Source organism: Dermacentor andersoni, chromosome 1 (genome assembly GCF_023375885.2).
Source record: "Dermacentor andersoni chromosome 1, qqDerAnde1_hic_scaffold, whole genome shotgun sequence".
NCBI lineage: Eukaryota > Metazoa > Arthropoda > Arachnida > Ixodida > Ixodidae > Dermacentor > Dermacentor andersoni.
The window spans coordinates 239,631,814-239,647,139 of record NC_092814.1 but is presented as its reverse complement, the minus strand read 5'-3'; the positions used below and the strand labels follow the sequence as shown (position 1 = coordinate 239,647,139).

Genomic DNA, 15,326 nt, shown 5'->3' with positions numbered 1-15,326 from the left:
AGACAGACAGACAGACAGACAGACAGACAGACAGACAGACAGACAGACAGACAGACAGACAGACAGACAGACTCCGGTAAATGGGTGATGTACCTTAAAATTACCAATCGCATTAAAAATATCAGAAAGCTTATTTCTTTCTTCTCTGGAAAGCGGCTGCTGAAGAAGTAGATACGGCTCTCGTCCCTCAGCAGGCCATAAACCGTTTTTCATGCTAGTGAGTGCCGCTTTAATGGGTTGACTTTAATGATGTGCCCTGTTTTTAAATGAACAATTGAATATGCGACTGACGCGATGTAAGTAATTATCCGCCCAAACTGCAATTCTAGTTGGAAATGAATACTTTAGGGCTTATGGCCGGGAAGCAAATGTCGAGTCTGCAGCCTTGAACAAATGAACATTTTGTGCAGTGAATGTGATTGTGCATTTAACATGAGAATTTTTTTTGTGTTTACCTCTTTTTTTATTTCATTATCCACAGAAAAAGCATGCCTAGGTTTACGCACCTGCAAATCATTGTTTTTCCTTACATTGGCATACTGCGCATTGACCAGCAAGGGCATTCGGCCACATCAACCAGCGAAGAGTTTCTAAAGGAGTAATGATACATCAGTTGCAAAACTACTGACTTCTCTAAGCATCTATAGGACTAAAGTATTCTTACTTACTAAATTAAGTTCTGAGGATAGTTTTTATAGATTTTTGTTTAAGTGTATTGTGCAGGTGTCATCTTCAGTCCTTTAAAACAAACCAATACAAATGTGCTAACGATAAAAACTGTATTTTCTTTAAAATTTTACAGAAGTTTGAACTAAATTCTAATTTTCTAAATGTCGTGTGTTCTGACCATGTCTTACACCCAACAACTAACTGTCTATCCTTTTTTTCTTTCTCTCCCCCATTTTGCTGGCTTTTCTTTTTACCCGTGTTGCTGCCGGAGTTGGTCTGTTTAAAAAGGGTGTCAGGGCAGTACAGGCAGTTAGTCGAGCAAGTAGGTTGCCTTCAAAGTATCTTTGTTAAATGTTGTGTACGTAGTACGTGTGGCCAGCAGTCCAGAACTGGCACTGGAAGCTGTGAAAGAATACGCAGCCTGACTGCACTTTTGACGATGTTTGGATAAGGTCCGCGCTTCGTAAGTTCAGGTTCAAACATTTAATGTGGACTGCACTCTAAATTTAATTAAAGATTTCTTTGCAATAGTTCATGTTGATAGCAGATGTACGAAAAGCTGAATATAGAAGCGCCATGTACAGCTACCTAACGCGCAGAAAGTGCAGACGTGTTAAGTCTACATGTGCATATTTAATTCGGAGCTTCCCATGAACAGCTTATAAAAACATTTCCACCAGATTCACGCGGCAAAGAAATATCGCAGCAAATATAATCACCGCACAGCGAGCAGTTCCTGTAGATGGGCTTGCAGTTAATTATGCGCGAACAGCAATCACATTGACGCTGTACAACACAAACATCACAATAAAATTTTGAACTCAAGTTTCAAATTTTACCGTTTGTTATCAAGTGCTGACTCGATACGTCGGTATAATAGTCATTTCCGGCACAATGCCCATCCTTCGTCAAACCATGTCTGCGCTTGCGCTCCCTCGAAGTTCTGTCTGACGACAAAAGTGCAGTCAAGCAGCGTTTCGCTGTAATTGTATTTCGACGTGTAAATGTGACGTAACTCTGTTGCCCGCCAAACGCATGCCTTCCTGTCAACGTAGCATGTCTCTCACTTCCTCACGTGCACGTCCGTAATTATTCGGCGTGTCCGCATGCAAATGTCTGCCTGTTTGTGTATGAATGCATGCCTTCTCTCTCACCTCCAGCCTGGTTTGTACGACATGCGCTCTGCCACGGCACGTCGCCACTTATTGCGTTCTCTAGCATGCCACCATACTGGCTTACCGTTTCTGTCAAAGTTGTCTCCTTCACTACTGGTTCCGCACCGCCCAGTCTACGCCCCGTGCTTTATTGCCATTTAGCTAATACCGTAATTAGTATGGCTGACCGCCCCACAGAGCTCTTGAGTACAATAAAAAAACTGCCTAGGCAAAAAAAAGAAAGAAAAATATATATTGCGGAGGACCAGAACAACACTGCTGCCGTGGCAATGCGTATATATTTCACGTACGTAACAGCCGCGTGTTTAGCATGGTCGAGGACGTGAATAAATTTGCCGATGAGTGTGTCTCACTCCGCAGAAACTATCGGAATGCGAACATAAACGAAGTGAGCGCGTACGCTGTCATCAAATAAAATACCCAGAAGAGCAGCGCGGATATGGAACAGTAGGGATGTGACTTACCAAGTTCAGCTCTTAGACGCATTACCTAATGACGAGTGACTATATTACGTGCCTAAAAATGTCAGGCTAATAATGTTTGGTGTTTCATGCTATGCAGAATATGTTCGCGCAGTGTTTTATAGCTTGACTAGAAATTATGTCCAAATATATTTATTTGCCAATGAATCAGCCATAGACGATGTGCCAGATACCACTCGACTTCGTAGGTGATTCTGCACCGTTATAATTTATCCAAAATCTAAAACCGCGACCAAATGGCAGTCTATTTAATCAGCACTGTAATTTTTTATAACCCCAAGTAGCCATTCCCATTGCACGCCACACGAACTTCACGCGTCTAAGAATGCACCCTTCTTCTAAATTATTAATTCAAGTTTGCGCGCGTGAATAGGCGCTTTGAGAGGACATCGATTCTAATAGTGCCTAAAGAATAAAAACCCCACAAAGCATGATGCATCCCAGTATACAAACCTAATTACGTTTGCTCCGTTATGTACCTATGGCACTCTACAAAAATAATGTACACACGCGCTCTTATCCCGAATGCTGTTGCTGCTTTCTGTGTGACATCCCTCTGGCCGAAATCCACTGCGCGCGTACATCACGTAGTCTGCAAAAAGTCATTGAGAATATAGTTTGAAACAATGAGACTGCACATCCGACCACCGTTGTTTACGACGAAGCAGTCACTTCAAATCAAAAAGCGAAGGAAACGCGCTGAAACTGCTCACGCGCTGCATCTCGGCCGTTTTTGCTCGTGATGCCTACAAGCCTTCTTCGCGGAAAACAGCGGCGTCGATGGAGAACACCTTGCTCCAGGAGCTGCGTTTTGGGCAAGGGTGGTTGAGACTGAGATGGATGGCATTCATATTAACTAAATAAATGAAGTTACCTATTCTCGGTTAAGGCTAAACTTTCACTGCGCGCACAGGACCTATAGGGTAACGTGCATGCGTGTTTATCTTCTCGTTAACAGACCAGTACAAATGGCTAGGAGGTTCTTTGTTATTTGTGACTTCCGTCTGTAGCCTGTGTCACATGATCGTGCGTGCTTTTGTGTGCATGTGTCCTGTCTTTAACTGCTGCCGTCTTTCAGCAGGCATTGTTCTTCGGTAGTGCTTACCACTGAGCCACTGGCACGCTAGTAACGTGGGTGGTTGTCTTATTCACTAATTCACAGATGAAGGTCTGCATAACTCCAATGTTCCCACTTTCACACCACCCGAAATACCCAAGAGAGTCAAGCTACGAGGTAGTCATCCTTTCACTAACATCTTCTGCTGTAGTTTGCATGCTGACTGTGCTTCTGAACTGCCGCCCGCCTATAGACGTGTACTAAATATCGGGCACGTTGTCATTTCTCTTGTGTTCTTTCCTAGTTTAGCTTGTGAAGAGTACTAGAGCCTCACTTGATTTGTTTCGCTGTTTATCTGTCTAGTTCACACTTGCACATCGACAATCACTTGTTGCAACTGTAGTCGTGTTCTTGTGCCGTCTCTGACGATTCTGTGTGCGGAAATTCATTTTATCTAGCTTTTTCTTTTACATATGTGTACAGCTGATAACACCACCAGAGCAATCTGGACACGCAACACGGTTTCACCTGCTCGCAAATAAGTGGCGAACTAAGTCGGTGGGCTATTAACGACAATTGTGCTAGTATCTTCGTGTGGCATCGTCGTACTACTCTAAGCAAAGGATAGCAAACATGCTTTTTCTCCATGCATCTCTTTGCTGTTGCATTAAAAGTACGGTAGGGTGAAGGGTTCAGAGACATTTGGTCGTTATAGAGCCGTGGTACTTTTTTTCGTATTAGTGAGTGTAGTCTCTGATGTTCAGTGCAGCGCTTTTGCGTTCAAGTTACCGAAAGCAAAAGAGCACATGAGCTGAACTATATTGTTGACTACTTAATGTCAGGTTTAGGAAGTGACTTATGTGCTCAAGAAAGCACACATATAATATTACATGCACTTAGAGACGTCAATTTCTCACGCTCTTTCACTTGCTTGCTTTATTATTCATGCTGCTTACATAAAAAATAACACAAAGAAAGCTAGCCCTGGCAATGACTTGCACCTGCTATAGCGCCTTACTCACCGTTTGTTGGCTGCTGAGAAGTGCGAATGAGAAAATAAAGAGAGAAAACGTTTTTGTGCTTTGCAAGTTCTATGCTGGCTATGCGGCGATAGTTTTCGTCGTAACTGAGAAGCGTGAGAACTTAAGATTCTGCGCTATTTTCTTTGAAGCGAAAATTCATTACCAAGATATTCCCTTTTTAGAATGCACTGAGTACATTTTGCTCATTGTGTGAGACGAATTCCTCAGATGCTTATGGCCAGTTAGCTTAAAACATTACTGCTGCATGAAACCAGCACGCACTATTGTGGCTCATTGACTTGCTACAAATGATTGAAATTGCAACGTCATAGGCGTCAAGATGTGAAGACATAGAAAGACCATTTCTGAAGCTGCGTACGTGGAAATGGTATTGCTTTGCGTGAAAGGATTGATCGGTACGTTTGTAATCCGACGAGTTTTGAATGCATCGCAGGCCGCGCGTTCATCATACCTTCAACAGCTGCTTCTGCCTTTGTTGACTTCTTACGTAAACGCGTAAGACAGGACTGAAATTTATTATAGCGCGGTTTCTTCTTTAACAAAGACTTATATTGGCGTTGTGCACTACTAGGCGATGTCTAATATGCAGAGTTCGGCACTAACAGCAAGCGCCTCGAGCTATGCCGTATTCTCCCTGCATTTTGGCAAAGCTGGTGGCACCAAAACTTGCAAAGTTTACTTGTTCATTCGACGAGTATGACCTTTCCATTCTTATTAATTTTATGAAGCAAGCTCGAAAAACAGAGAACGTACACAGGAAGGCAGTGTTGAAAGGCAGAACTTGGCGCGAACTTCCTTGAGCGCAGCCGAACTGATTGGGCACATTTCAGCGAGAGCCTGTTATGTGAATATATTCGAACTCGATACGGAACATTGACGTGTTGAGTACTCTTTCACATTTAATCTATATCGCAAATGTTACACGCGGTTTAGACTATACAATCGTTACACCATTACAGCTCAGAGAGCCCGCCACGGATCCGCCTCTATGGCGCTCCGCTGCTGACCATAGTGTCGCTTGTACGCTTCTCTACCGCGACGGCTGCGTTACGATGTGGGTGCGATGGCTGCGTATTGAGAATTCGGTGGACGTTAAGGAAGTATGGATAGTTTAAATGATTATCTAACGCGTCCATGTTGTGAGAATTTGGTGGCCCTTAAGTAGTCAAAATTATTAATCGAGAGCATCTCATTACGGTGTTTTCAGGTAGAGCAGCTGGAGGCAACAAAGCTATTTGCGTACTTTGCACTGTAAACGCGCACTTGCGCACCCTTGATTTAGCGAATGACATAAAGCATCTGAGGTGTTCACTCTCCTATACTGGGCATAACGTGTTTAAAAGACCAAATGCGAACTGTTCGTTTTTTGTGTTGATTTGCACGTTCTGTTTTGTTTTACTCACCTAGTTGAAGAAGAAAGCTTTACCTACACGGGTACGTTCATTCGCTGTATTTGACAGCACTCCGTGCCTCGCACGTTTTTCGGACTACGCGTCCGCAATTCCTTGTTACTTTTTGTATACTGCTAGGCATAGCACAAACTTTTTTGTTTCATCCAATGTAGAACCCAATAGTACAAGAAACTAGCCTGCAAGACTTGTTTCTTGAAGAATCTCGCTAGACCTTAGGCTGCATGCTGCCATATCTGTTGTAAGAATGCTTCAACAGGGTTTGCGAGGTCCACGCTGAACCATATACTAGGATACCCGGCAGACAGCGACATGCTACACAAAGCTCTCTGCCTACTTTAAACGACGAGGCAGCAAAGATTCACAAAAAAGTCATTGTTGAAGCCATTTTCTTCTTTCGATGCTCGCAACCTTGTTTAAGCTCGACATCGTTCTCGCGTTTATCTGTTATGACCTTCTTTCTCTCTCACTGCATTTTGCATGCTTCAACATATTTTTCTATCAACTAAACTGCCTGATTTCCCACATGCACCTAGAAGCTGTGCATGCCCTGCTTATGCGTTACTAGATTGTCTAACGACTCCTGTAAAAATAGTTTCTTAGTTAACTGTGGGCTTGGTTCGCGAGCGTTAGACTGAGGCAGTGCCTTTTGTATGGCTGATGCCCTCCAAGCCCCTTGCGTAAACTTTCCTTTTAGGAAGCACTGATATTTACTGCACCTACTATTGCACAGGCTCGATGCTCGAATTTTTCGCAGAGGACGCCTCATAACTGGAGGTATAGATAAACTGTCGGCCCTCGGCCTGTAGCTAGACTTTTAAGGCTTCTGAAAGAAAGAACGTATTATGCATAGAGTAGTAATACGCCGCATTCCCGCATCTGAAAACATGTTTCCTAACTGCGCTGGCGCGTTGTATAAAGTATAAATCGACCAAGCTAATCCCGGCATACAAAAACACCTTTCTTATTGCCGCAAAAAAAGTAAGAACACTGACGCTTATTTTTTTCAATAGGGATTGGTTTGAAATTTACCGAGAGAAACCCAAGGGCACCTTTCACATCATTCTTTTAAATAGCGCCTCTGGTTTCACCCATGGAGTTAGGCTGTTCTGACTTATTTTGTAATTATATCTTGAATTACTCGGTAGTGTGAACAAGTGCCGTTCTTTGGCATACAACGTTTCGTCAAGGACACACCTTTGAGAATATTTTTGCTTCAGAGAGATTTTGGTTTTCTTGAGTTTTACATCATCAATGAAACTAAGCGCATATTTGTTTGGTCAGCTTATCTTTGAATCTAAGAAATCCCTGCTATCGTTAAAAAAATAAGCTGCTTAACCAGCCACAAATTTGATAGCGTTAGTCACGAAACGCAAAACCTAGTGTGACATGTTTCAGGCATATCTTCTTTTTAGTGCGTGCCCGATATTTTTTTTTCTCTTCGGTACAAGATTCCAGTTTCATTCTTAGAGACACTTCACTGAGGGGGAAGCACGAAAAACGCACGTTGCAGAGCTGTCAGGATGACCTTCGTGATCCTTGTAAAGCGAGCCCTCTATTTGCGTTTAGAAAGACACGGCCCAAATTTTCCAGGCACAGTAAGAGGACGGAGGGCAGTCGTCCACTGCTTGCCCAAAAAGCTCGAATGAATGGCGCAGGGATGGTCTTTCAGATGTTTTTTTTTTCTCCTTGCATTTCGTGCACAATCAGCCACTCAGCCTCAAGTGGGCAACAACAACGACCAGAACCGCGTGAGCTCTGCACCGAAGCCAAAGCCAAGTACAAAAAAACACGACCAGAGCAATTCGCTGACGTCGCCCAACGAGCGCGGAGGACGCTCTGCTCCCCCATCCTACGCCAGGTAAGCCCTGCTGCGAGTGTCGCATGCACCGACGGGGAGACGTGTCTGCGCGTGCGCCAAGCTGGCCATCAGCACACCGTGATGCCTCAGTCATCGCGCCCATGATCTGTTTGCGCAGCCTGAATCGATTCATCTGACTCGCCACGGAGCGCCCAACTAGAACGCAGACCACAAAGAGCGATCGTCATCATACGCACCAACGGAATTACCGTGAATATCATTCGGATGCAAGCTCTGGTCCATTCCATGTCGCTCTGCCGAGTGTAAAAAAAAAAAAAAAAGCTCGGAGTCAGGCTAATGGCACGAGTACACTGCCACTGTTGTTTTTATCCCCAGGTCTTCGCGTACAACGTACCATAGGTACTAAATTAACAAGTGTTGTCCAGTGTCTTTTCTGAAATTCCTTTCCGATTTCGGAGACTTCAGCTGTGACGCTCATGTTTACTCGCTCGCCAAACAGCACTTTCGTGTTGTTCCCAAATTGCTTAGGAGAATGATGAACGCATTATGGGGTTTTACGTGCCAAAACCACGATTTGATTATGAGGTACGCCATAGTAGGGGACTCCGGATTATTTTGACCATCAGGAGATCTTTTACGTGCGCGGGACATTGGCGTTCTTGTATTTCGCCCAAACCAAAATGCGGTCGTCTCGATTTGATCCCCCGGCCTCGTGCCTAGTAGCGCAACACCGCTAAGCCACCGCGGCGGGTCCCTTGCTTTGGAGTCGACACAGGCTGCGCGCATGAGGTGCCAAAATGGTTACAGGGTGCGCTGTTGGAGAAACGATACGGCTCCGAGATATCGAGATGTTTGACGATCAGAGCAAGCGAGGCACGATTACGCCTCGTTATGTCACGCTCTTCGCTTGTATCTATGCGCCAGAATGTACCTCGCCTGACCGTATGAGTCGCTTCTTTCCAGAGTCAGATCGCTTCACTTGTATATCTTGCTATAACGTACGCACCTTTACGGCTTCTGCGAACGGATTCAACCGGCGACAAGCCAATCAGCTGCTGCGCCTGTGAAGGCATCCTACTTTGCCGAGCCAGTTAGCTGTGCTAAGGGGCTCGACGGGAAATACCTTTGCTTTTGACGCGTCACGTGTACAGGCACGCAAAGCGAAACAAACGAATCTTATCAACGAATACCACGGTAGAACTTAGCACGCGCAAGGGCGGCCACGTGAAGCACACAAAAGAAACTCAGCTCAAAATGAATCAGAGTTGCATACGTCGTTTCAGAACGCTTCCCTAACTCAACATCTGTCTGCCTTCTTGTGGATCTGATAAGTAGCCAACAAACAAAGACACCAAGGACAACACAGGAGAAATTACTTGTACTTACAAATTCAATTAAAGATATCATACATTAATGGAAATTAAAGTGGATAAAAAAACAACTTGCCGCAGGGGGGGACGATCCCATGTCTTCGCATTACGCGTGCAATGCGAGTGGTGGCACTGCCTAACACTCCCAGGGTTAATTCTAATAGTAAACACATAACTACCCCAGAAAGTGGATGGGAAAACGGCGCCGTGGTAGCTCAATTGGCAGAGCACCGCACGCGTAATGCGAAGACGTTGTACCGCTCCCCATCTGCGGCAAGATTGTTTTTCATCCACTTTAATTTCGATTAATTTATCATTTCTTTTATTCAGTTAGTAAGTACAAGTTATTTCCTCTGCATTGTCCTTGGTATCCTTGTTGGCTTCTTATGATATGATTAATAAAAATCGGGCCCATCAGTTAACCTCATTTCTTCTCGTTCTTGTGGATGTGTCACAGCTGACCTGCTCGCGACATTTCTCAACTTGTGTTCAAACTATGGGTCATGCTAGAAGCAGGAGTCGATAAAGGCTACGTGTCATATTGGTTGATTTCAATGACGAAACATCAAATGAATAACCTAAATCATGCGTAATTAATGGTCTTCTTCGTAAGGGCCTGTTTATCTGTTTTGACCAGCTTAATAGGATCGCATTTATTCGGATATCATCATTCGATCTTTGACAGTAACTGGCAGCGACGGCACCAAGGAAGCAGCAAGGAAATACAACGGCGAAGCTCTGACATACGTGATGCCTTGTTGCTATTTCTTGGCTCTCTCTTCTCAGGTTCATGCGAGCTCTGGTACTATCAGGAAAGAAGCCTCACGTATCACGGCACGTGTGAAAAAAAAAAAAAAAGAAGAGTGAATTCTGGCGCAACCTCGATGTGCCGCGTAGAGTCGAGAGTTCTACAACTTTTCGCACAGCACCTGAGTCAAACCTCTCAGTTTCAGGCGAGATAACTGTACGCTTAGGCAGTTCAAGGCCCGTATTCACAAAACATTTCATGACACCAAGGCCAGTACATATCTGGCCACGGCAGTAAGCCTTTGCTTCCCCGTACGCGCTTATTCACACCGTAATCAGCCATTTGAAGCACTGCAACACGAACGTCACTATCACTGAACGAGCGGCATACGTACTACCTTTGTACTGAGATATGCTATTCACAGAGATAAAGTATGCGCAACAGGCAGTTAATTTGGCAGTCAAGAATAGAAAAACCCTGCATCAGCGAGGCAAGCACTCTTGATTTCATCACTTTCTTGTATTACAAACAGGTAAGTGAACTTATTGCGTGCTCAGCTGCTGTGCGTCATTGTTGTGGAAATATGAAGCGTAAAACAGGCGTCATGCTTGAGAACAAAATGGCGAAAGCCCAATTCGTTTAAGAATGCGTGATTAATAAGCGTCTTCCAACCTGACGTGCTTGTTCAACACAGATTTTCATTTCGCCACAGCAAAATCATTTCGCGCTTCAAGTGGTCAAGAAAAAAAAGAAGTATCCATAAACACTTCAGCATATTCGTAACGACTTTTAAAAAAGCAACAGTGTACATACCATTGTTGAGAGTATCTCTATTCACATTGGAGAATAGTCATCGCCAGTGCGCTGGGAAAGGCGTGCGGTGCAGCCCAACCGAATTCCTCAATGTTGAGAGAACTCAAGAGCTCTTTCCTGGACAGTTCGAGGCGTCACATTAGCTAGTTTCACAGGTTCTAAATGCCACAGAGTGATCACCAGCCATAAACATTCCAAATCGGGCTAGAGAACCGCGACCGGACCACTTAAACTGATCTTGTTCGACCAATGTAGCTTGCTGTATATGTCCTTTCCCGTGATTCTACATTTAAATAAGCACTGAAAGAAAGCAGCAAAGTTAAACTCATAAATGAATACTGATAAGCGTAGTTTTTTGACAGGACAAAGAAGACACCGACACACGGGACAAGCGTTTGACCCGTACGTCGGTGTTTTCTTTCTCCTGTCAAAAAAACTGCGCTTACCAGTATTCATTTATTAGCATGAACCAACTAGCCCAGCAACAAATTTTATTAGCGAATTCAACATTCAAGTCCCTGCGGTCCTGTTGACTTCCGCGGTAACCAAGCACTCTCTAAAGTGGTGGATGCCTAATCTGCTCAAGCATCATTGCAAAAATTAAGACAAGTGTTTAGTAACAACTACGCTTGTAAGGCGTTTCTCGGATAAACCTTCCACCAACTAGGCGCAAGTGTTCTAGCGAGGTGATGACCGCGACAATTTGTCGTCTGCCTAGCGTATTTTAGGTTGAAGCCAAAAAGCCCCGCTGGTTACCATGTTCGCCAAAACAGTGTCATATTAATTCTAATACTGAAACATAAACTGGATAATTGTCATAAACGTGTTTTTTAATTATATTTGTTCAACGAAGTTTGCCAATTTCGCCACGAGAATGGCAGAGTCCTGTTAAGACCAGCGGAGGAGAAAGTAATTTTCCTTATCAAGTTTGGGACGCTGCTCGCCATCATCCTCTACCGGGTGGTCGACGTATTGATGCAAGACTGACGCCACTATTTATCTTGTCCGGCTGTGCAAAGCTCTTTATTTTTCTTTTCAAGGGCACTTTTCAGGCACGTTTCTTTCCCGATGCAAAGGCGTGCAGAAAAGGTACCGAAACAAACTGGGCGCTCTCACATGCCTTGAAGCACGCCCGTCTCTCTTGAAATCACCGCATCAGCAGCATCCGCTGTCTCGAACACTCGATTTTTCTTTTCCGCAACCTTTCTCAAACTTGCGCACCTCTCGGCACGGGCGTCTCTCCACACACTTTCACTCACTCACTCATTCACTTTCACTGTCGCTTGCGTGTGTGTGAGATGGCGCGACAGGAAGCGGGCTTCTCTCTCTATTTGTTTCTCCTCACTGGGATGCACTCTTTTTTCTCGCAGTGGCCGTTCGGTGATGAAGCGAGCGTGTACATGCACTCACTCGCACTGCGCGCGCGCGTGTGTTTGTGTGCCACGCCGCGCGCAGCCTTGTACGAACGCACTCGCGGCCACCTCACAGCAGATTTTTGTGTATGTTCCCCTCTCTTTGCAGTCCTGTCTCTGACACTTCCCACGTCACGCGGACGGCTGCGCCCGACATGTTTGCTGGCTTACACCTTGCCTATGAGGTCAAAAAGCTCATGTATGCTTTCCTTTTCTCACTTCTATCTATCTCTCCTTCGTTTGACTGCCTCTCCCAGCCCCTTTGCTGGCCCCTTCGTTCCTTGCTTCCCTGTTTTTTTTTTTTCTTTCTATTTTGTCTTGTACGTGCACTGTAGAGGTCGCGACGCACGCATGACGCTCACGCTATGAATGCTTACTCAACCGCTCCGGCCAGTTGTTTGTCCGAATGCCTTTCTGCAGTCTCGCCACGCTAAGGTCCGCAGAGGCCGCACTCGAGAGCGCGACAGAGAACATCAGATGCTCTGTTACAAAAGAAACGCTAAAGCGAAAGTCCCGGTTATATTCCAAGGCGTGCCTTTAAGTGTGCCTTTTGCTCGCTTCTGCCCCGGCAGGGACACTCTGGCGTACACGGGCGTCTCAAATGTATATGGGGCATAGTCCTAACAAGCGTTGAAGTGTTCTTGGCAGTGACATAACATAGTCACCAAAAATGTCATACTTGATTTATTGGTGTCACGCTCTCGTAGCTCATGCTTTTGGCATTGATAGCTTCTTTTTGCGGAAAACCGTTTGTCCATATTTTTTTTCTCCGCCCGTACGGCCCGTACTATCACAACTGAATCTTCCAAGCACCGAGATTGCCTCTTTTATTGGCATACTAATAAATAATAATAAACGAGGCATACAGATGCCTCTTTTATTGGCGTATTTTACCTTAGACGACAGCGGACAATGCCCTTTCATTTTAAGCGAACTGTAGTTAACTGCCACACCGGAAACTGTCTCTACACTACGCTGCATGCGCTACTACACTGCATGCAACGCTGAGAAAGCAAATGCTTAACCTTGCATTGCCGCCTGCGCTTACAGTTTGCCAAAAAAAGGCTAAAATTAAAAAAAAAAAACTCAAATGTATTGCCTCTACAAGCTACAAGCAACGTAATCTGGAAATTCTGTCCCTTTGCCACAAACAATACAGTTTTTTACGCTAATTTTTCCTGGTCGTCACTTAACGAAAATGTAATTTTCAGAAACATTTCTGTAGTGCGCTTTCCTTATTCATCTGCACACCCTGTAAAAAATTTCAGTAACCAAACGGCACGGGAGTCACACTAAAGTTGAATGTACGAGTGCTGTAGTGGGTCATCTACTTCGTCCTTGGCTCTCAAAGGCTCTGGAAGAACACGACAGGAGAGGAGCCTTCTTAACCTCCGTAGCATAGCGGCGCAGAGAATACAATGTGATGATCATTGAACGACTCCAAGTCGACTTTGGTCACCTTCGTTTCGGCGCTGAGCTTCTAAAGCGGGTTGCAGGTTGCTGTTTCCGCTGCTACCTTGCAGCAAAGCTTGAGCTGTATACATTCTGTGGGCCACCTGTTCAAAGGCCGCGGACGAAGCCTCTAGACAGAAACGGTAATATATATAACACAAAGCCTACAAAAACAAATCGAGGTGTAGAAGGGCCGCAACATATAACGAGGTTTATCACAGTCTGTATCTAGACGACAGCCGAACACGGCCAACCAATGCTCAGAGTAGCAGAGACGATGGGTCGTGTAATAAACGGAATCATGTACTTCGAAAATCGGTTGAGGTTAGCATGATCTTGCGCGCCCACTAATCAAGCTGCGCCATAAGGCACTGAAGTAAAACGTTGGCGCGTTGAAGGAGTCGCCTAGAATTTAACGCGTGCATATCGATATTTACTTCGCGCGCCGCTGCTGATCGAAGGCGTTTTAGAGTTAGAGCAATGCTAACGCTTTCTGAGGCGTCACATGTATTACTAGTTTTCTCAGCATATGCCATTGCCGAAAAATTGCGTCTTCAGCAACAGCTGCCATTCTCTCTTAAAGAAATAATGCTGGCGGGCTGTTTTCTTCTGTAAGCGCGCCGTTCAACACCTTCAGGCAATCAGCGTCGTTGCTCATATGTTTCTCAAATGTCATTTAGAAAACAACTTTCGGCAGATGCTGGATTTTACGAAAGAAACCACCGAGAAAAAAAGTTAGCTAGCCTCGATAAAATAGTAAGATGTATAATTTCTCACTAGCTCAGACTGCGTTTTTTTTTTCAGTAAAATCTGTAAGCCTCCCACAGGTGATGGTATGGGGCTGGTATGCTTGAATCGCATGAAACTGGAAAGACGCTATTCCATGCGCGCTGAGCACGCAAAATTTCTGCTTTGTGGGGCCGAGAATGAAGCTAGAAAAACAGTACTCGCCTTTTCGATTTATGATAAGAATATACCAAAACGAAAATATGTGAGCTGGGGCTAACCAAATGCACAGTGGGCTACTAGGGCTGAGAGCAGCAGCAATTCTCTTTGGCGTACACTGCTCATCAGCTACCTATGTGTATGAGTTTCACATCATCACCACACACATGTGCTGTCCTTTTTTAATTAAAGCGAAATGAAAGGAGAGGTTGGCACAATTTTTGGCGCCGCGGCCACTCTTTTTCGCAGGGCAAGAAAACAAAAGCACAAAAAGGCGATATGCACTAGCGACATTCAAATACTACCAACATTTGCAAAGTTCTACCCACAGAAGGAAGTAAAAGACACTAAGAGACATACAAAATTCCTGTCTCTTATAATGTGGTGATCTCTCGGACTTGTAAGGTTGCGTTTCTCATCTTTCACTGTTCGCTTATCTTAGCCTTTAATTATGGCGCAGAGAAGCTACAGCTGAAGCTAAGATGAAATGGTCGACGGTAAGGTTGCAGGGCATCGAACTATTATAAACTCCCCAGTGGGCTGGATCCAAGAAAACGCGGTCATTCCAAAAGTACTTTCCACTTTACCGAGCGGTAAGCGAAAGTCCGATGTGATGCTCTTGCTTGATTTCAGTTTTAGAAATTCGTGCTAATAGCTTCTCAGCAGATCGATTCACCTCACTCAGAACACACGTGAGTGGCTCCTCCCGGCATTTCTTACCGCTATGCTAAGGTACAAAGTAGATACGCCGCCTAAGTACAGCCGCTATGCGCACAAAGCGCATTTCTCCCTTTAACTTTGGCGGCGCTCTTTGCCCACGCGGTGCCTAAATCCTACGATGGTCATTATTTAATCTTGCACAATGAATAAACGCATGGGGGTCTCCGTCCCCTGCACACCGAAAGCTACCAACCGTTGCAAATACTGTC

At 44.8% G+C, this 15,326-nt stretch overlaps 1 protein-coding gene across 1 annotated transcript in view; it reads left to right on the top strand.

The window, feature by feature from the left end:
- slo (calcium-activated potassium channel slo) overlaps positions 1-15,326 on the top strand; it is a 201,702-nt gene that overhangs the window by 162,792 nt on the left and 23,584 nt on the right. Inside the window, exons 19-23 of the mRNA XM_055063539.2 lie at positions 932-991; positions 3,489-3,560; positions 5,834-5,860; positions 7,546-7,696; positions 12,110-12,199. Coding sequence (XP_054919514.1) covers positions 932-991; positions 3,489-3,560; positions 5,834-5,860; positions 7,546-7,696; positions 12,110-12,199 — 400 coding nt within the window. The remainder of the gene's footprint in view (positions 1-931; positions 992-3,488; positions 3,561-5,833; positions 5,861-7,545; positions 7,697-12,109; positions 12,200-15,326) is intronic.